This window comes from Bufo bufo, chromosome 4 (genome assembly GCF_905171765.1).
Source record: "Bufo bufo chromosome 4, aBufBuf1.1, whole genome shotgun sequence".
Classification (NCBI taxonomy): Eukaryota; Metazoa; Chordata; class Amphibia; order Anura; family Bufonidae; genus Bufo; species Bufo bufo.
The window spans coordinates 66236490-66257527 of record NC_053392.1 but is presented as its reverse complement, the minus strand read 5'-3'; the positions used below and the strand labels follow the sequence as shown (position 1 = coordinate 66257527).

The following is a 21038-nucleotide window of genomic DNA, read 5'->3' as shown; positions in this document are numbered from 1 at the left end:
GGAGGCCGTTGAAGGATGGAACTGAGCATGTGCGGCCACCTCAGTGAGCAGGACAAAGAAATAAGAAACAAGCAAACAGCAGGTGGCGCTATACAGATATATATATATATTTCATTGAATAACTCGGTGGCTATACAAAACTTTTTAATACATGTAACTCCAAAAGTATTCAGATTCAGGTGCTGGTTTAAAAAATGTCGAATTTTTTTTGTGGTACAACCCCTTTAAGAGATGACAAACGCAATTCAAAATACCATGTTATCACCTCCTATTAAATGACACAAATGTGCAGGTGCACACACGCCCTGGCTGCGGTACAGCAGCCGACACGCGGTGCAAACATCGAATGTGTGGATGCCAAATGGCGCTAATAATATATTCACTATATGGATGGTGCAATGGTGTAGAGGTACAACCCTATGCAGGGTGACTATTAGCGTTGGCCTAAGTTGAGGCCCCCCTGGAACCAGATCTGCTGCCATGGCCCTCCTATAAGAATGCAGAGTGGTCAGCCCGTGTCTGTTGGTCTGGTCTTTGAGCAGTACGAGGACGCTGAGTAATAAAAGATTTATTATTTTTTCTCCTAGCTCAGCAACAGTTGGGAATAATTAAGCAGCGGCAACATGTTCATATTATAAATGAGGCCGCTCTACAGATGTGGTAACAATAAATCATATTTCATCTGCCTCACTTAGGGTTCCGAGATTAAAAGATTTCGTGAGCGGCTTTAATCCTTGATTAACTAATTTGACGTCGGGATATTTCGCCCTCGTAATTGTTCAGGGAGAGAGTTTTATGCAAATCAGAAGATTTGGAATTAGAAGCGCGTCCTTTATAATGCAAATGGCGCTCTCATCTATCTGTCACATACATGTAGATTTCTCCAAACCATTGTAGTGGCCTTTATATAGCACCGGTATATTCTGCAGCCCTTCACAATCAGAGGGAACGTGCACAGACAAAATCAGACATTACAGGATAAGAAACTCATCAACAATAGGATAGGGCCCTGATCATAAGAGCTTACACTCTATGAGGAAATATAAGGGGGGCACAAAAGGTAAAACGTACCTATACTAAACAGGGGAGTACATGTAGAGCTGCAGGGAGCGCTCCGCAGCCAGTATCTGCGATGCACATGGGGTGTGGTGGATACTGTTGTATAAATGGGTCAGGTTCTCAGGAATAATACTGAAGGGGAATGCGTAAAGAAGAGTTAGATAAGGAATGTGATAGGCCATCCTAAAAGAGGTGTTTTTAGGAAATGCTTAAAGGGGTTGTTTCACTTCAGCAAATGACATTTATCATGTAGAGAAAGTTAATACAAGGCACTTACTAATGTATTGTGATTGTCCATATTGCCTCCTTTGCTGGCTTGATTCATTTTTCCATCACAATGCTTGCAATCCAGCAGTGGTGGTCGTGCTTGCACACTATAGGAAAAAGCCTATGCGTACTCTCAGCCACCACCACCAGAGAAGCTGGCGCCTTTTCCTATAGTGTGCAAGCACGACCACCGCTGCTGGATTGCAGGGTGGTCATAACCATGGAAACAAGCAGTGTATGGGAAAATGAACCAAGCCAGCAAAAGAAGCAATATGGACAATCACAATACATTAGTAAGTGCCTTGTATTAACTTTATCTACATGGTAAATGTCATTTGCTAAAGTGAGACAACTCCTTGAAAAAGGTCTTCCAGTGAGATTTTTCTTAGAATACTAATCAGAATGGGTTAAAGGCTTTTATGATTGCCGTTTACTCATTTTGGGCTAAAAATATTTTTTTCTATTGGTCTTTATTAAAAATGTGCATCTGTTTCTGAGATGCAAGAATTAAAAAATCAGTCTGTTTGCAAGCTGTGACTTAGTTTTCTTTGAATCCCATCATCTGACGGCTCAGGTATACTTATCTCTGACCTCCTAACCTCATAACTACTTATTTAAGGGCTGTATCACACCAACAGATTATCTGAGCAGTTTCTGTCCAATCAGACCAATAGTTGTATAACAAAAGTTCTCTGTGTGCCAGCAGCCATCTGACTAATGATTAGTGTGAAATTCTGTTGGTGTAATACAGCCTTAAGCCATATTCTTATCAGATTGATAATCAAGCTACAGTGAGTGTTTATAAGGTCAGGAGATCAGAGATAAGAGCTCTACATGAGACATCAGCCAACAGGATAAAAAACAAAAAACAAAGTCTCAGCTTGCAAAGAGACAGATTTTTTTTTTTAACTCTTGTATAAACGGCTGAACAATTAAATACATGCAAACTGAATAAAAAAAGAATTTTGCCCAAAATGAGCAAGACACAATCATAAAAAAATGCCCCATAGCTGAACATAGCCTTTAAAGATTTAAAAGGACTCGCCTCCACAAATCCATCACCACTGCTGTTCTGACCAGCATTGGACTGAAGTTCCTTGGGCCCCCCAGGAATGATTGTGAGGGACCGCCCTCTTTGTATACAGGACATGTGCCTGTTCACTTTAAAGCAATTTTTGTCAATCTTGCAAATGCAGAATGTATCATTATTAAATTTTAATAGGATTTTTGGTTAAGAGGTGGACATAGGGGGGAGTTTATTCAATGCCAGACTGATCCACCCTGCACTGGAGTGAGATGCGACTAATTCACAGGAAACTGGTGTAAATTATAGTATATCCAGTAGGCCAACGACCCACTTATTTTTTCCTGACTTTTTGAAAATTGCGGAGAAACACAAAAAGTTGCAAATATTGGTGCTAATATAGCGTGCACCATTATGCCAATTTTGTGTCATAAAATTGTTTCTAAATTTACTACAAGCCCCTGTTCCACTGTAGGACTCTCTGGTTCTGATGCCGCTCCTGTCCCAGAACACATTGGGACTGCAGAACGTTAACCAGACGGATCCGTTATGCTTAGCCATAGACCTCTATTATGACGGATCAAAAAGGAATGTCTCCTAAAAGGCTTCCGTTTTGCATTCCGTCATAGAATTCCGTAACGGAATTCCTTTGCTCATCCTTACTCCTGACTATATCTGTTTTGAAGTCCACAAAACACGGATGATTTCCATGTGACATTCGTGTTTCGTCTGTTTTTTGCGGACCAGTTGACTTCAGTGGGTCTGTGCTCCGCATTTTGCGGCCAAGAATAGGACATGTTCTGCTTTTTGTTGCCTGAACACACAGATGCGGACAACACACGGATCTGGACTGCTGCACATGGTTGACACCCGTTTTTTTTTTTGCAGACCCATAGAAATGAATGGGGCCGTGTGCAGTCTGTAATGAAAAATGTGGATCAGACACGGATACAAAATCTGGTCGTGTGCATGAGGCCTTATGCTGGGTGCAGGGCAGATCGAGGCCGAGCGTGACTTCTGTCTTGGGTGTTCTTTCAATCTCCGCCACTTCAGGCTTGCAGTAGGCTTAAATGCTGTTTCTTAGGTTTAAGTGGGCTGTTATTTTAACAGGTTTGATGAACAGGAAGTTTAGACCATGGTTTTCTAAGATGACTTTTGTTCAATTTTTAGCTCTATTATATCCATGCTGTTTTGTCTTTTTTTTTTGTTTTAGTGCCAACAAAAATTAATCCCTGTTCAGGACCAGCTGATGATAATTGCTCTAGAGTCCATCTACATTTGTGAGCGAGATGACCAGCTTTCCCTCTGCTATGACATCCTGGAATGCTTACCACAGAGGGGCTATGGGTAAGGGACGTTCGTCTATGCACAATGCAGATAGTCAGTTTGTATGATGAAACCGCATTGTAGGATTACGCGTGAGCATATTACAGAGCAACATCCCATAATTCTTCCTTTCACATGCAGAGATATGCTGCTATCATTGAGGTTAGAGCATCCAATTAAAGCAAATTGTGAATAGTTCAATATGTGTGATATTCCACAAAGACTCACCAAATATACAAGGACACACATATAACATCATAGTGTATTAGTCAAATATTCATACAAAACATAATACATGACATCCTTAAAAATAAGCAGCAATGCATGAAGTACTATAGCAGCATGTACCCCCCAAAAAAAGTTCACCGGTTCATGTACTGTACCCAAGAGGAAGCGAGGCGAAACGCGCGTCGGGGTTGGTGTCTCCTCCAGGTCCCTGGTCAGTATCTGTTACTCTTATTACCTTGCATTATTTTTTTTATTTTTTTTTGGTTTAGTATGGTTTATGCTTTTAGGTCTAATTGGGAATTATTCTCTGGGCACTGGCCGTATGACCAGGGGCGTAACTAAACGCTCATGGGCCCCGGTGCAAGAGTTCAGCTTGGGCCCCCCTTCCCTCAGTGCTTTGTGTGTCTTCTTATGCGGCACAAGTGTCTTTGGACCCCTTCAGGCTCCTGGGTCCGGTAGCGACTGCTACCTCTGCACCCCCTATAGCTACACCCCTGCGTATGACCACCATACCTCGGCAATTAGTCTTTGTGTTATGCAAGGTCTTGTACAGGGTTGTGGATGGTTGTCTGTCTTGTGAGTTCAATTATTGGCAATTTTATCGGACTCCAACGGACATAGCATTTCCGAGTTTACAGTACATGATCCGGTTATGCTGCTACAGTACTTCATGCATTGCTGCTTATTTTTAAGGATGTCATTTATTATGTTTTGTATGAATAGTTGACTAATAAACTATGATGTTATATTATATGTGTGTCCTTGTATATTTAGTGTACCATTGAGTTTGTTCTAAAGGACTCAACAATAAACCATCCAAGGTGCCATAGCTTATCACATATAACACCATCATGAGCACTTCACATTCTTCTCAGATTTTCTACAAAGCTGTAAAATTACCATATGATTCACTTCTGTGTAGTTTGGCCTCCTAAAAATCCAAAGAAATCGTGTTTCTGAGGAGTGATTGGGGGGGGATGTTAGTAGGTTAAGGGTGTCTGTCAGTAGCTTTGAACATCCTAAACTGCTAACAGCACTAGGTATGTGCTGAGGACAGCAGGGAAAACATACCTTTTGTTAAAGTCTTGTTATCATGAGCAGCGTGAATATGAAGATTAATTCTGCCAGATTCTGTGTCCAAAAGGCAGAAGATCACTGAAGTGCGCTCTCCATTTATCTGCTTCACAGTCCCTCCCCTGTGCTCTGAGTGACAGCTGAAGCATCCAACTAGGAGACCACTATAGTCACCACTCGGAGCAGAGGGGAGGGGCTGTGAAGTAGTTTAATGCAGAGAAGCCCCACCTCCTCAGCACTTGCAGGAGCAGAATAAAAATTCATATTCCCCCTACTCCAGATGAGAAATTATCCACTAAAGGTACGCTTGTTGTACTGCTGTCCCCAGCCCCTACATCAGAGTCAAAACTGCTGACAGACATCCTTTGAGGGTTCACTTCTAATGGTCCACTAATTGGCAACGTAAAGCTGCCATGTTGCATTCAATATCTGGTTAACTTGTTATTAAAGGAGAAAATCCTTCCGTTATAGACTTGTGAGAAGGTGATTGTGGGGGGTTCCACACTAGGTCTCCAAATCAAGTGCCAGTTCAGTGCTGGTCAGAGAAGAGCCTTACCATACAATGGCCTTGACATTAGTGGCCTCTTCTTTGGAAAATCAGTGATTCATACTCACAGGGACCCACCAGAATCCATACCTCACATGTTTGCATAGATTTGGGTGGGCTTCCACTTGAAAGAAGCCATTATTAGGGTTGGATTCCAAGCAAAGAGTGCACATTTTATTAGATTTTATTTGCCGCGAGACGTTCTTATGATGTTTGTTTTGTGTTCCTTTTTTATCGTCCTTTTCATAAATCTTTTTCCTTTTCCCAATGCAATGAAGGAACTCTGAGATACAAGACATGGCAAATCTTCTTAGACACGAGAGAGTGGTGTAGAGCGGAGACTAGCTTATTGTTTGTGTCGCTCAGTAATGCCATATTAATAACTGCAGGAAATTACAGCCGGCTATCTGATTCACTGTGTCCCTTTCCCTCCTCTTCCCAGCATGGAGACGGACATAAGTAAATCTCTACACGACAAGGTGGATCAGCTCGAGCAAATCCTCAGGTAACACGCATTCAATTTAACCAGTACTTACCTCCTAGATCCTCTGCAGCCTTATACACCAGGATGAAATGTAATGGATGAGGTTTATTTTTTATTTATTTTTTGTAATGCATTTTAGAAGGAAAATGATGTACTAGACATAAAATGCCTTGTTTGTACAAAAGTATAAAATATCTATGGAGAAGAACATGGAGATGGTGTCCGCAGTTCAGGAGCAGCAGACTCCACCATTGCCAAGTGGACATCACACCCTTTTTCTAGCTCTTAGGGGCTGTTCACATGGTGGATTTTGCTAAAATTCAGGCAGTGGTTGCATGTGTTCCGTCTCCCTTTGTTTTTAAAGGGAGGTAGTGCTGAAGTTTGTAGCCCGGGGGTTAAAAGCCCGGACCGGGATGCGTCCCTTCTTGATGCGGTGTGTGGACAGGCACCTCTTGAGGCCTCAGCACCTGTCCGCTGTCAATTTACTGGAGCTAAGCCGCAAGTGGGTCAACGGCCTGTAAAGTAAACTGTAAAAATCCCCCACGTATACCACGGCAGAAACTACAGAGACCCGCGGCTAATGACCGCAACCAGCAATAATGCTGATCGCGGTCATTAAAGCCTTTAGATGCCGTAATCAAGTGAGATCGCGGCATCTAAAGGGTGAAAAACCTTCTTACTGGCATCCTATGCAGCCAATGAGGATGCCGGTAATTGAATTCAATACGCTGGATCTCTCTGAAGAGACCTAGGGTATTGAAGCTGCAATTCTTATTTTGGCCAGCAGGTGGCAGGCCAACATAAGAAATTAGCAATTCTCTACAAATAATGGGTCTAATAGACCCATGATTGTTCAGAATAAAAAAAAAAAAAAAAAAAAAAGGATTTTGTAGGCTCAAATACAAGCTTCAAAATCATAAAATAGTGAAAAAAAAAAGAAAAAAAGAACTGTTAAAAATATATAACAAATTAAAAAAATATAAAAGTCTTTGTGGAATAAAAAAAAATAATACATAAATAACAAGAAATAAAAACATCATGGGCACCACCACATCCAAAAACGCCCGTACTATTAAAATATAAACATATTTTTCTGGTGAATGGCTAATTAAAATGATACCTCTCTTTTGTCTGTATTGTAAACAGCTGCAGAGTTATCTGCGTTTTTATTCATATGCAAATGAGACCTTCAAGCACCAGGAGGCGGGGCCGAATCCTTTGAGCACTGCCTTGTAACACCCCTTGTGCTATGCACACTCCGCCCTCCCCTTGATTGGCATGGCTAGACTTCAAGCTGTATCATAATCCGACGTTCCCCAAGATGCAGAGACGTGAACGGGGAACATTTTCAGCATCTTTTGTGACTTGTGGATAATAATTTAAAAAAAAACAATACGCTTGCTCGTTCATCTTCTCATACTATCGCAACTTTTTCGTGGGCCATCCTGTAGAACCTCTATGCACTGAGTTCCCCCTAGTATTTCTGCATGAAAATGCGATGATTTCACATGTGGAACAGAAGCAGTCCAACAACAGGCTCCTCCTTCCCTGTCCCACCCTGTGTCCTGAAACGGTTTTATGGTCTGTCTCCATTGTCTGCACGCCACTGGGCATGTTGAGATCCAACATAACTGATCCTTCCTTTCCTAAACATCTGTTGTTGGGGGAGAGCCGGGACACCTCCCATACATGTGTAGATGGTCGTCCGGTCTGGCCAGCATTAAACAATTGTGTATGGCTAACTTTAGATTTAGCTGGGCAACCCAATAAAGTGAGATCAGATCCATTGACAATCTCTTGTCTTTTGTTGGTGACCAAACAGTCGCTGACGTGTGGCTTTGAGGAAAACAAGGATTGTGTAATTTTTTTCGTTGTGCATTCCTTTAAGTAGCTCCAGACGTTTCTTGCCACCTCTTATCCCCCACTTTCTATCTCGATAACCTCCATGAGTGGCCCGAGTGGACATGCATGTTCCTGAGGAGTCAGTGTCTGCTGGTCTACAGATGGTTGGACCGCCAGCTTCTTAATGTCTTTGTCCAGCTTTAGACCCTTAAGACAGGCTGAGGAAACGTTTTGAAGTAATTCATTATGTCGTAAAACTTAAGTAAAGCTGTAAATTATAAAGCTGCGGGCAGCACAACCCTGTTCATAATCGCCGCTGGCTTAGTATTTGCAAAAGAAATATCTTTTGGTATGACTTTTTCTGATTTACGGATAAACTCTGTCAGTCAGGAACCGAATGGAATCATAAATATCCTCTTTTCATAAAGTCAGCGGCGAGGCCTGAGGAAGCCTGTGTCTGATGCTAATAGATGTCTGATAGTAGAATGAACTGCACAGGGCCAGGAAATATACACATCCTTCATGCTTCTTACTATATGAAAATACAGGCTTGCTATGTGAAGCAGACGTCGTCCTTGTCAGATACCATAAAAAAAACATTTTATGGGCCACTCTTCTCTCAAATTATTAAACATTTTGCTCAACCATTTCTTAAGTATATTTGTATCTGTCTCACAAAATGCAGTACAGTCTGAAAGGACCATGTTATAGAGCAGGAGGAGCTGAGCAGATTGATGTATATTTTTGTGAGTAAAACCTGTAATTTATACATGTACATCTTTGAATTTTCCACCTCCTATGGATAACTATTGGTACAGGGAGAAGGTGTTACCAGTGATCACACTGTACCGCTAGCTGTTCACAGGAGGTGGAAAAATATATAAATGTATAACTTACAGGTTTTAGGGTACTTTCACACTAGCGTTATTCTTTTCCGGTATTGAGTTCCGTACTCGGGGCTCTATACCAGAAAAAAACTGATCGTTTTTATCCTAATGCATTCTAAATGGAGAGCAATCCGTTCAGGATGCATCAGTTCAGTCCCTTTTAGTTTTTTTGGACGGAGAAAATACTGCAGCATGCTGCATTTTTCTCTCCGGCCAAAAATCCTGAACGCTTGACTGAATGCCGGATCCAGCATTCATTTCCATTGAAATGTATTAGTGCCGGATCCGTCATTTAAATTGCCGCATTGACAGATCCGTTCTTCCCGTCTGCGCATGCGCAGACCTTTAAATCTGTGAAAAAAATTAATACTGGATCCGTTTTTCCGGATGACACCGGAGAGACGGATCCGGTATTTCAATGCATTTGTCAGACGGATCCGCATCAGGAGTCGTCTGACAAATGCCACCCGTTTGCGTCCGGATTGCCGGATCTGCCTGCCGGAATCCTCTGTCGCAAGTGTGAAAGTACACTTACTGAATCTTTTCCCATATAATATATATTAATATGTTCGGCTTCTCCTGCTCTATAACATGCTGCCTGCAGATTGCTTTGGATTTTGTGATGACAGGTCCTCTTTTTGAGCTGAGTAACAAGCAATATGGCTCCCATTATAAGCTTCCACTAGAGTTGAAACTCAGCTTTCCATGACTCCTGACTGAAAAACCTACCTAGTTAATCAGCAGTTCATCTCCCTCGCCCTTATTACCACATGATTTTTAGGAGCTTTCAATATTAGTTCTCATATTTACTAAAGAAAGTTTGATCTATTGTGAATTAAACTTGTGAGAACCTGTCAGCACAAAACACAGTGCAATCTGCAGATAGCACGTTATAGAGCAGGAGGAGCTGAGCAGATTGATACGTAGTCTTATGGAAAAAGATTCAGCAAAACTTGTATTTTGTACACTTAAAACTCTGCCATTTCTTAATTCAGTTGTACACGGGAAGGTGTTATCAGTGATTGATAGCATTCTCTGTGTAAGTGTGTATACAGAGGTAGCTGTCAGTCACTGATAGCTATACACAGGGAGGTGTTATCAGTGATTGATAGCATTCTCTGTGTAAGTGTTTATACAGAGATAGCTGTCAGTCACTGATAGTTATACACAGGGGAGGTGTTATCAGTGATTGATAGCATTCTCTGTGTAAGTGTGTATACAGAGATAGCTGTCAGTCACTGATAGTTATACACAGGGGAGGTGTTATCAGTGATTGATAGCATTCCCTGTGTAAGTGTTTATACAGAGATAGCTGTCAGTCACTGATAGTTATACACAGGGGAGGTGTTATCAGTGATTGATAGCATTCTCTGTGTAAGTGTTTATACAGAGATAGCTGTCAGTCACTGATAGTTATACACAGGGGAGGTGTTATCAGTGATTGATAGCATTCCCTGTGTAAGTGTTTATACAGAGATAGCTGTCAGTCACTGATAGTTATACACAGGGGAGGTGTTATCAGTGATCAATAGCATTTTCTGTGTAAGTGTTTATACAGAGATAGCTGTCAGTCACTGATAGTTATACACAGGGGAGGTGTTATCAGTGATCAATAGCATTTTCTGTGTAAGTGTTTATACAGAGATAGCTGTCAGTCACTGATGGCTGTACATGGGTGGACTTAAGTATAGCAAGTTAAGAGGCTTAAATGTATAAATTACAAGTTTTACAGAATCTTTTCCTATAAAACTATATATCAATCTTCTCAGCTCCTCCTCCTCTATAACATGCTGCCTGCAGATTGCATTGCATTTAATCACTTTTCCATAAAACCCTTATAATGAGAGTTTGGCTTCTAAAGTAGCCAAAGACAGTAGACAATTTGTCACCAAAACTGTATGCAAACAGTCAGATACAGCATATTTTTTTGTTCACAATTTTTAGCTGTTGTGTTGGATTTTTTGCTTGAAGTTGGGGGTAGAATAAAATAGAGCATAATGTTGTCATTTGTCCTTCCTTCAGGGTGCTATTTCTTCCCTTTTCGTCTAACCACTTCTTCTCACTCCCTAACCTTTCCTCAGCTCTCCCTAACCTTCTCTTCTCTCTCTCTCTCTCTCTCTCTCACACACACTTTCCTTTACCTTTTTTCACCTCTCCCTAATTTCTCATCTTCTCTTCATAACCTTCCCTGCTCTCTCTTCCTAACCGTCATTCCTCTAACCTTCTCTCATCCCTCTAACCTTCCCCTGTCTCTCCCAAACTGTTCATTCTCTTTCTAACTTTCTCTTCTCTCTCTAAACTTTCATTTTCTCTCTCTAACCTTTCCTCCTCTCTCCCTAAACTTTCCTCATCTCTCCCTAACCTTCCTTCTATCTCCCTAACCTTCCTTCCTTCTCTATCCCTAACCTTAACTCCTCTCTCCTTAACATTTCCTCATCTCTCCCAACTTTCCCTCCTCTCTCCCTAACCTTTGTTTTCTCTCCCTAACTTTCCCGCCCTTCTCCCTAACTATCCCTCTTCTCTCCCTGCCTTCCCTCCTCTCTTCCAAATTTTTTTTCCTCTCACTAAACTTTCCTCCCCTCTCCTTATCATTTCCTTCTCTCTCCCTAACCTTTTCTTCCCTTTAACCTTTCCTTCGTGCTCCCATCGTTTTCCTTGCTCTCTAACCTTAGTCTCACCTTTCCCCATAACCTTTCCTTTCTAGCTTACTTTTTTCTTACAAGAGTCCACTTAAAGGATTTCTTTTCTGCAGTCCACCGAGCAGTTTCTGAAAGTTAAGCTGGGTGTAGACAGTTCAAAAGCAGAAAACACTACAACAGAAAGGACAGCACGGTGTAGAAGAAAAATGATAACGTTTCCTCTGTGTTGCTGTAAATTGTCTTTGCAGCTGTCTTCCAATGTCATCTTGTCACCTGGGAAACATGGGAACAAAGCAACTTCTTCAAGGTCAGGAGGAACCGATAGTAGGATACAGATCGTAATCTGCAGCAAGTCCCTGAGTGTCATTGTTATTCAGACAGGCGTTTAACCACCCGCACTAATCCATCTATCTGCTGTAACTGGATAATGAAGCTGTAGGTTTAATAAAGTGACTTAATTTCCACCACCTGCACTTACCATATGGAAACCAGCCATAAGACAAGCAAAATAAAGTTGTAAATAAAGACAGATTATATAGTAAATGAACGTGTAAACCAACTCTTCTGTCTACCGGGAAGAAGAACTACGTGCTTGGCTCGGTTCATTACATAAACTAAAGTTTAAAGTATGTCATTATGAGGAGATGAGATACAATGATCTGTTATTTCTGCCAGACATACACCAAAAACTCATTTCATTTCAGTTTCCTAAGACAAGTGTGCTCAGTAGACACCTTTATAGGTGCCCACCCATCAGATACTGATGACATATCCTGAGTATCGAAATATCGGAAAACCCCATAGAGTTGATTCTTTATTTTCATGAAATCTGTGAAGATTGGTGAATGTTGTGAAGATAGTTTACTGCGCTGCAAAAGGGTGATCACCATAAGATGCTAAACATAAGATGTGTCACGGTAGAATTACAAGGAATCTAACCATGCTGTCTGCAATGCTCCAAATCTTAAAATTTAGTCTTGGAATAAAAGAATGAGAAGACATGACTCCTGTTTTAGTATTTGAGTCTTCCCAGACCTCTTCCAACTTCAAACGGCCGAAGACTTTCTCTTTATTAGCAAAGCCCTTTGTTTCACCCTTACAACCAAAAATGTTCTCCTGGCTTCCCCATGCACATACACGTTCGGTTCAGCCGAACATGTCTGTGTAGGTTATGGGGAGAGCGGTGAAAGCCACTGCCAGACAGTTTTGGTGGCGGCTTATCTTCCCGTGGAACAAAAGAATTGGGTGAAAATATTGATTTGGCCCCCAATCCTTGACTTCTCTGTCGAGGGAGAGTCGGAAGCTCCCTACACACATTAGAGAGCTGGTCAAACCCGCTGTTCTCGGTGGGTTCAGCCGATAAAAGTATAATGTGTTCGGCCAGGTTAGGAGAACACTCAACATGTAACTCATGTCTGTGCACAAGAAGACAGTCTCCATTTATGAGGTTAATAAAAAGTTACTGACATTAACACATAGAGCTCTTAACGGATTTCAGAAAATCTAAGACCCTTGGACACTACACTCCACACCCCCTGACAGACCCGATACCCCAATAAATCAACCTTTTCCATGGCCCAGCTGCTTCTGTATCCCAACCATATGACCACATGCTCGTTTTCTGTCCCTCATGGGGACTACTTACCCTTCCATGTTGTCCCCTTTTCCTCTACATCCACTGGTTATCTGTCCCACTGTCTAATTGGTGATCGAAGCGTTTGTCCACATCTCCGTTTTGTAACTCCTTTAGTCTGTTCTGGCAGAGGATCAGACTACCAGAGTTACCATATCCAGCATAACTGGTCGCCACTGGATTATATTGGGATCTGGTGGGTTTCCTGCATAAATGTTGGCTTTCTTGGAGAAAAATACAGCTCCATGAGATGTGGTCTTCTATTCTACACTTCTTCTTGAAAGTCCTATTTTTATAGCTTTTCAATGTTCACTAACTTTCCACTTAACTTTGCATACATCGATAGTACAGGCGAATACGTGAAGCTTTTTTATATACTGTATATAGGGAAAAAAGCGCCTTTTTCTACAGTCATCAGTTGCCCCACCCCCCATTTCCAAAACAAACTTTCTGACTACTTTCTAAGGCTCCATTCACACGTCCGCAATTTCGTTCTGCATTTTGCGGAACGGAATTGCGGACCCATTCATTCCTATAGGGCAGCGCGATGTGCTGCCCGGACACGGAATTGCGGATCCGTACTTCCGGGTCCGCACTTCTGTTCTGCAAAAAAATAGAACATGTCCTATTCTTGTCCGCAATTGCGGACAAGAACAGGCATTTTCATTTAGTGCCGGCAATGTGCGATCCGCAAAATGTGGAAAGCACATTGCCACTTTTCGTGTTTTGCGGCTCCGTGTATCCGCAAAACACGTTGCGGACGTGTGAATGGAGCCTAACTGAGATTTGTAATAAATCTGTCTTGTTAAAACAAAGATTGAGTGGCATGCTCACTGAAGAATCAGAATTAGTGTTGAGCGAACTTGTATTTTCAAGTTCAGCGTACAAGGTTCGGGTTATCTAAGAAATCCGTTATGGATTCCGCTACCACGGACCATAACTTGTACGCCGAACTTGAAAACACAAGTTTGCTCCTCCGTAATCAGAATGTGTCTTCTCTTAAAAGTCCTTGGAGAGGGGAGGGAGCGGAGTAGTGAGCTGCAGAGAGACAGACACTGCTGATTAATAGTGAGTTTTGCCTCTCAACTCAAGTGCTTTTTTACATCAATACTGTTCAGTCCTTCTGTATAATGTCCTATATAGCTCTTCTCAGTGAGGGAGCAGATCCTCCTGCTTTTCTCCATGTGCACTCCTGGAAGCCAGCCTCTACCTACTAGTTCAGGGACAACTGAGAATTAGAGATGAAGCCTGCAGAGGGAAAAATCGCAAAAAAAAAATTGGCAAGTCATATAAGCTCAGAAATGGTGTTGCTCCTCATGTAGCTTGTTTTGCAAAGTTATCTGTATGTGTAGGGGCGATTTAAAGTGGTTTTCTGGTACCTTGTACTCATTTTCTCATGTAGATCAACTCCAAACACCTTTTATATCCCTGTTCGGTGTTCTGCTGTCACCGCCGCTGGCCCAGATGTTTACAGGTTAGAGCTCATTCACACAACCGTGGGCTGCCCATACCCTTGATACGGACCACAGCTTGTGGTCTGCAATGCACGGGCACAGGCCGTGTGAATCCTGTATTGCGGTGCTGACCCATTGATTTGAACGGGTCCACAATCTACAATATACAGCAAAAAATAGTACATGTCCTATCTTTTGCAGTGCAGAGAAACGGACACAAAAGCCTATGCAAGCGCTTCCGATCCGTGCCTCTGCTCCGCGCTGTATCTTGCGAATTGCGGACCCATTCAAGTCAATGGGTTTGACTTGTCTTTGGGTTTGACATTTGCGGTCCGCAATACGGGCACGGATGGCATACGGTTGTGTGATTGAGCCCTTAGACTGTTGCTGGCGCTCATTTTGTGCTGGATCTTTTCAGCTAAGTTCCCCTGGCAGTGTAAATCTGCCTTCTTCTCTCAGTTCCTCCCCTGCAATGTACGTGACATCAGTGATGATGCCCCATAATTGCCCAGACAGGAGGATTCAGATTCCGTAATGGCACATCACAGAAGATTGAACTGTGGCTGTCATATAACCGCAGCAGTGATGAAGGAATTGGCGCCAGGGTAAGTGGTTTCCTTTTTCAGGTTGAGTTGACGGTTGTTTTTTTGAGAATAGTCCGGAGAACGCCTATAAGCATAATATATGTTATAGTACCTCATTGTCGCCAATGACTTTATTAAGTATCATTATTTGATTTGTATTGGCAGCGTGTCAGAGATCCTGGAGAAGCATGGACTACAGAAACCCATTTCATTTGTGAAAGAAACACAGTCAAGTTTAGAAGAAGCTCGCAAGCTGATCGTACGGCTGACCCGGCACACTGGTCGCAAGTAAGGATCTTTAGGTTTCTTTTGGTAATTTTAAGAGGTTATGAAAATCATGCCAATCTGTTTCTAACAACACTACAGCACAACAGTCCTTCACCTCTATTGGATCCAGAGATCTCTCCATTCATTGCTCCAGTTGTTCAGCTAGATTTATTTCACACTAGTAGCTCAGGGGGTGTGTCCTTTCGCTCCCAGCTCTCTCCCTATCACAGCTCAGGAGGCATGTCCTTTCGCTCCCAGCTCTCTCCCTATCACAGCTCAGGGGGTGTGTCCTTTCTGTCCCAGCTCTCTCCCTATCATAGCTCAGGGGGTGTGTCCTTTTGGTCCCAGCTCTCTCCCTATCACAGCTCAGGGGGTGTGTCCTTTCGGTCCCAGCTCTCTCCCTATCACAGCTCAGGGGGTGTGTCCTTTCTGTCCCAGCTCTCTCCCTATCATAGCTCAGGGGGTGTGTCCTTTCGGTCCCAGCTCTCTCCCTATCACAGCTCAGGGGGTGTGTCCTTTCGGTCCCAGCTCTCTCCCTATCACAGCTCAGGGGTTGTGTCCTTTCAGTCCCAGCTCTCTCCCTATCACAGCTCAGGGCATGTGTCCTTTCAGTCCCAGCTCTCTCCCTATCACAGCTCAGGGCATGTGTCCTTTCAGTCCCAGCTCTCTCCCTATCACAGCTCAGGGGGTGTGTCCTTTTGGTCCCAGCTCTCTCCCTATCACAGCTCAGGGGGTGTGTCCTTTCGGTCCCAGCTCTCTCCCTATCACAGCTCAGGGGGTGTGTCCTTTCTGTCCCAGCTCTCTCCCTATCACAGCTCAGGGGTTGTGTCCTTTCAGTCCCAGCTCTCTCCCTATCACAGCTCAGGGGTTGTGTCCTTTCAGTCCCAGCTCTCTCCCTATCACAGCTCAGGGGTTGTGTCCTTTCGGTCCCAGCTCTCTCCCTATCACAGCTCAGGGCGTGTGTCCTTTCAGTCCCAGCTCTCTCCCTATAACAGCTCAGGGGGTGTGTCTTTCCACTTCAGCTCTCTGCCTGTAACTGCCCCAGATGGATAGAAAGGCATGAGCAACCACCTCAACCGCCTTACTTAGTTGGACAGAGAAATAAGGCAAAACACTAACAGCAGGTGGCACTATACAGGGAGATTTCAGTGAATAACTTAGTGGCTATACTAAATTTTTATTTACATGAAATTACTTAAAGGGAACCTGTCACCAGCTTTATGGTGTCCTAACTAAGGGCAACATAAATAAGTGACTGATTCTCTTAGCAAAATGCTGGGTCACTTTCTTCAATTGACCCAGTCAATCTAACAACATCTTGTATTGAAAAGCTCCAGCTGATAATGATGAGTCATGAATATTCATGAGCTCCTGACTCTCCCCGCCCACCTGCTGCTGAATGACAGTTTGTTTCCATAGGACTCAGCAGCAGGTGGGCAGGGGAGTGGCTATAGCTCTGAATGAAATAAACGCTGGACTCAATGACATCACGCTGGACTCAAATCAGCTCATTAGCATGCGGCATGTGGCATCTTTGTGTGTATATTATGAGATAACCATCTGTCACACCATTAAGTGAATACATCTAAGGCACTTTTTAGTAGTTAATGATTGTATATAATTAGTTAGATTATAATCAGATTATAATTATTATCCACATGACAGGTTCCCTTTAAGTATTCCGATCTTGGTGATGGTTTAAAAAAAAAAAAAAAAGTACAATACTTTTTTATTGGGTAAACCCTTTAAATGCAGTTTACCATTGACAACTTTGTGTTACCATTTCCCTTGTCAGTAGGGCGTCTCCTTACGCTGACACTGTTCAATCATTTTTTTTATTGTGTCACACTATGTAGTGATGCACTATATCGATAAGTGAATTCCCTAGTTATATGTTGATAAATTTCCAGAAGGAATAAGAGAAGCACTGCTCTGTTCACATTTGTGCTTCTAGGTTTCTATCAGTGGTTCTGATTAAGTTTTTGTCCTCAGCACTGTTTTTACCATGAAAAATACCAGAACCATGACTGACAATCTTATGGACCTCATTCTGAGTCTGTGGGATCAGTTTAAAGCGAACCTTTCACCTGGATTTCACTTAATAAACTATCAAAAGTACCTTATAGATCATCCTCATTGTGTTATCATACGGTCTTGTCCCGCTTTTCTGTCATGTATATGCATGGAAAAATCGCCTTATAAAGTACTCTTCTCCAGCTCCACATGTCACGGTGGAAGTCAAGGGGGTCGCCCTTCCCTCACTCTGGGCTGTAACTCCCCTGCCCTAACCCCGCCTCTATGCAGTCTAATTGACACCCGGCTCAGTCGCCGGGACCGCGCTTGTACAGGCGGCGCATGCGCGATCCTGTAACTGAATCGCGCGTGAGGAAGAGAAGACAGGCAGGCATCGGGGACGGCGCATGCGCGATTCAGTTACAGGATCGCGCTTAAGTCCGACGGCGCATGCGCCGCCTGTACAAGCGCGGTCCCGGCGACTGAGCCGGGTGTCAATTAGACTGCATAGAGGCGGGGTTAGGGCAGGGGAGTTACAGCCTGGAGTGAGGGAAGGGCTACCCCCTTGACTTCTACCGTGACATGTGGAGCTGGAGAAGAGTACTTTATAAGGCGATTTTTCCATGCATATAAATGACAGAAAAGCGTGACAAGACCGTGTGCTAACACAATGAGGATGATCTATAAGGTACTTTTGATAGTTTATTAAGTGAAATCCAGGTGAAAGGTTCGCTTTAAGGGTTGCCTGCACTCTATGCGGGTTGGGCTACTTTCACACTCGCGTTCGGGCAGATCCATCATGGATCTGAAAAAACGGATCCGTTACAATAATAGAACCGCGTGCATCCGTCATGAACGGATCCGGTTGTATTATGTCTTATATAGCCAAGATGGATCTGTCTTAAACACCATTGAAAGTCAATGGGGGACGGATCCGTTTTCTATTGTGCCAGATAGTGTCAGAGAAAACAGATCCGTCCCCATTGACTTACATTGTGTGCCAGGACTGATCCGTTTGGCTTAGTTTCGTCAAGTGAACAGCAAATCGCTGCAGGCAGCGTTTTGGTGTCCGCCTCCAGAGCGGAATGGAGACTGATCGGAGGCAAACTGATGCATTCTGAGCGGATCCTTTTCCATTCAGAATGCGTTAGGGCAAAACTGATCTGTTTTGGACGCTTGTGAGAGCCCTGAACGGATCTCACAAACGGAAAGCCAAAACGCTAGTGTGAAAGTAGCCTTCCGCACATTTTATCCACGTGGGTTTTGTGTGGAAAATCTGCAGCGTAATACGGTACTAGCAAAATGTATGAGATTAGACCAATATCATAACTTTGCTTTTCTTCTTAGGTGCGGACATTGACCTGCTGTGCGGATTTTAAAAACCGCAATATGACAATTGTTTGTGGGATTCTGTACCTTCTGTAGAGCGGTTTTCCCCATAGACTTCAATGGGGCTGTTAACATAAAAAGAAAATACACAATAAAAAGTGCACAAAAAACACACCAAAACCATGATAAATAGTGCAGACTTTTTGTGCACACAGTATGAACAGGATGTGAAGGGAATGTGTCTCCTGTAATTTTTTTCTGCCATTTAAACCAGATAGTTTTTTCTTTTCTTTTCTTTTTTTTTTTCTGAACATAATTATGGGAGCGGCCATCTTGCCTCAGCTGTAACAGCATTTAGAGATATACTTTATAGCAGCCACCATGCGCCATAGACAAGATTTACAGGAGGAGACCTCATTAACTTTTATGGGAGAGTTTTCTAGACATGCTTGCTGACTTATGCACAGGTCAGGAGGGAGTATTTTAGTTGAGACCATCACCTATTATGAATGATCTATGTGTGATCTATTTATAGAGCTGTTACCTGCCATTGTAATACCGCTTGTGATGGTAATGAGATGACTGCTGAAAGGTTACCTGTACAGACTATTAATTTAAACATTTTATTAGGCTTAGTGGCATAATAAAATCTAAGGGTGAATCTAAAATGAAAAATAACACCAAACATTATTTAAAAATATGTTTACTATAAAATTTGTACTCCCCTCCCCTTAGCTAAAAAAAACTCCTACTACTACTACTACTTTTTTTTTTACTGTTATGCAACGGAGCGGCGCCCAGACATACTAGTAAGTGCAGGGGGACCCCTGGGCGCCGCTCTGCCCACTGATATAGTTCGTTTTTAGTTTGTACAGTAGTGAAAGGTCCTCTTTAATGATGAATTATTACAATTTAGGGTCATTTAGATAGTGTCCATTAAAGTACATCTTCACTTTAAATGGTGAAAAAACTGACATGTTGCTTGAAGGCTATGTACACCTTTGCGGACATTTTTTTATTATTGCATTGTAATCATTATGAGCTAAAATAATTTTTTAATTGGTCTTTATTAAAAATGTTGAGCCCCTTTCTCGGTGCAGGCTTGAGATTCTCTAGTAGCAGGCTCTGTGTTTTTACTCTTTCAGTCAGCTCATCTGACGGCTCCTTATCTCTGACCTCCTAAACACTTATTATAGCTAAATTTTTATCTTACTGATAAGAATGTGGCTTAAATAAGTGTTTGACCTTTTACTAATTTAGAGATGAGGGTTATTAAATGACCGTCACAAAGTGAAAGTACCATTCACTCACCTAGTTAACTCTTTGTGACATAACGGCTGAATACCGTATTTTTTTTATTAAAGACCAAATGAAAAAAATATTTTTAGCCCAAATTGTGTAAAATGCAATCATAAAAAAAAATTGTCCCTGAAGGTGTACATAGCCTTTACATTTTTGCTTTCAAGGGCATTTTACCTTGTTGTCCTGCATGTTTGTAAAGCTGTGTGACTGCATATTCAGCCTTGGAGGAAATAAACAGGTCTGTGTGACAAGGAGAGGCAGTCCTTTGTATAGCTCATACACGAGCGCACACGCTACAACAGGTTCCTACAACAGACTGGAAGTTAAAGGGAATGAATTGTCTATATTTAAAACCAGATAGTGAAACGTATTCCTTTTTTTATTTTATGTACATGATTATGGGTGCGACCTGAGCACCCATTAACAGTATTCAAGGACAGGCTTTATAGTGACCGCATGGACAGTAGGAACCTGTAGTCTGGAGATGTTCATGCTCTGTGACCCATGCAGAGAGGGGGAGGAGCTGAGCTGTGTCCATCACTTATTTTAACTGGTGTGATTCTGTGTTCCATACAAAGAGTTTGCCTCTGTGCGGAAGAAAAACGAAAGAGTCAGCATCTGCCAGTTCCCACTGGAATGGCTCCTAAGACTTGTATTCACCGGTGGTGCTCAGCCATTAGTTTCCATAAAGTTCATACAAAAATAGAAGAAAAAAACAGTGCCACTAATCCCTTATCTAAATAAAGTAGCACAATTTTGCACAAGTACTAAGCACCGCTGTTTTTTTTCTCTATTTTTGCACAGAATTTGTGTGTGCTTATACACACATGGTCACAGCTCATCTCCTCCCCCTCCCTGCTTTATTAAAACCCTGACCTTCCCTGGGATCTCTCCAATGCATTGTACATTTGAAGGCCTGATATCCTTCTGACCCAAGTGTGTGATGAAACTCAGGTCAAAGTCAAGACGCCCAGTCCATTTATTGCCGATATCAGTATTATAATGGTTGGACAGGTGCAGGTAATTGCAACACCCAATCGATAGTGTAATCTAGTAGAATGCTATCCCCTAAACAGAAA

General features: G+C 42.5%; 1 protein-coding gene across 1 annotated transcript in view; it reads left to right on the top strand.

Annotated features, from left to right (window-relative positions):
• Positions 1-21038, top strand: part of NBAS (NBAS subunit of NRZ tethering complex) — a 708772-nt gene that overhangs the window by 213093 nt on the left and 474641 nt on the right. Inside the window, exons 26-28 of the mRNA XM_040427340.1 lie at positions 3564-3697; positions 5968-6030; positions 15214-15336. Of these exons, the coding sequence (XP_040283274.1) occupies positions 3564-3697; positions 5968-6030; positions 15214-15336 (320 nt within the window). The remainder of the gene's footprint in view (positions 1-3563; positions 3698-5967; positions 6031-15213; positions 15337-21038) is intronic.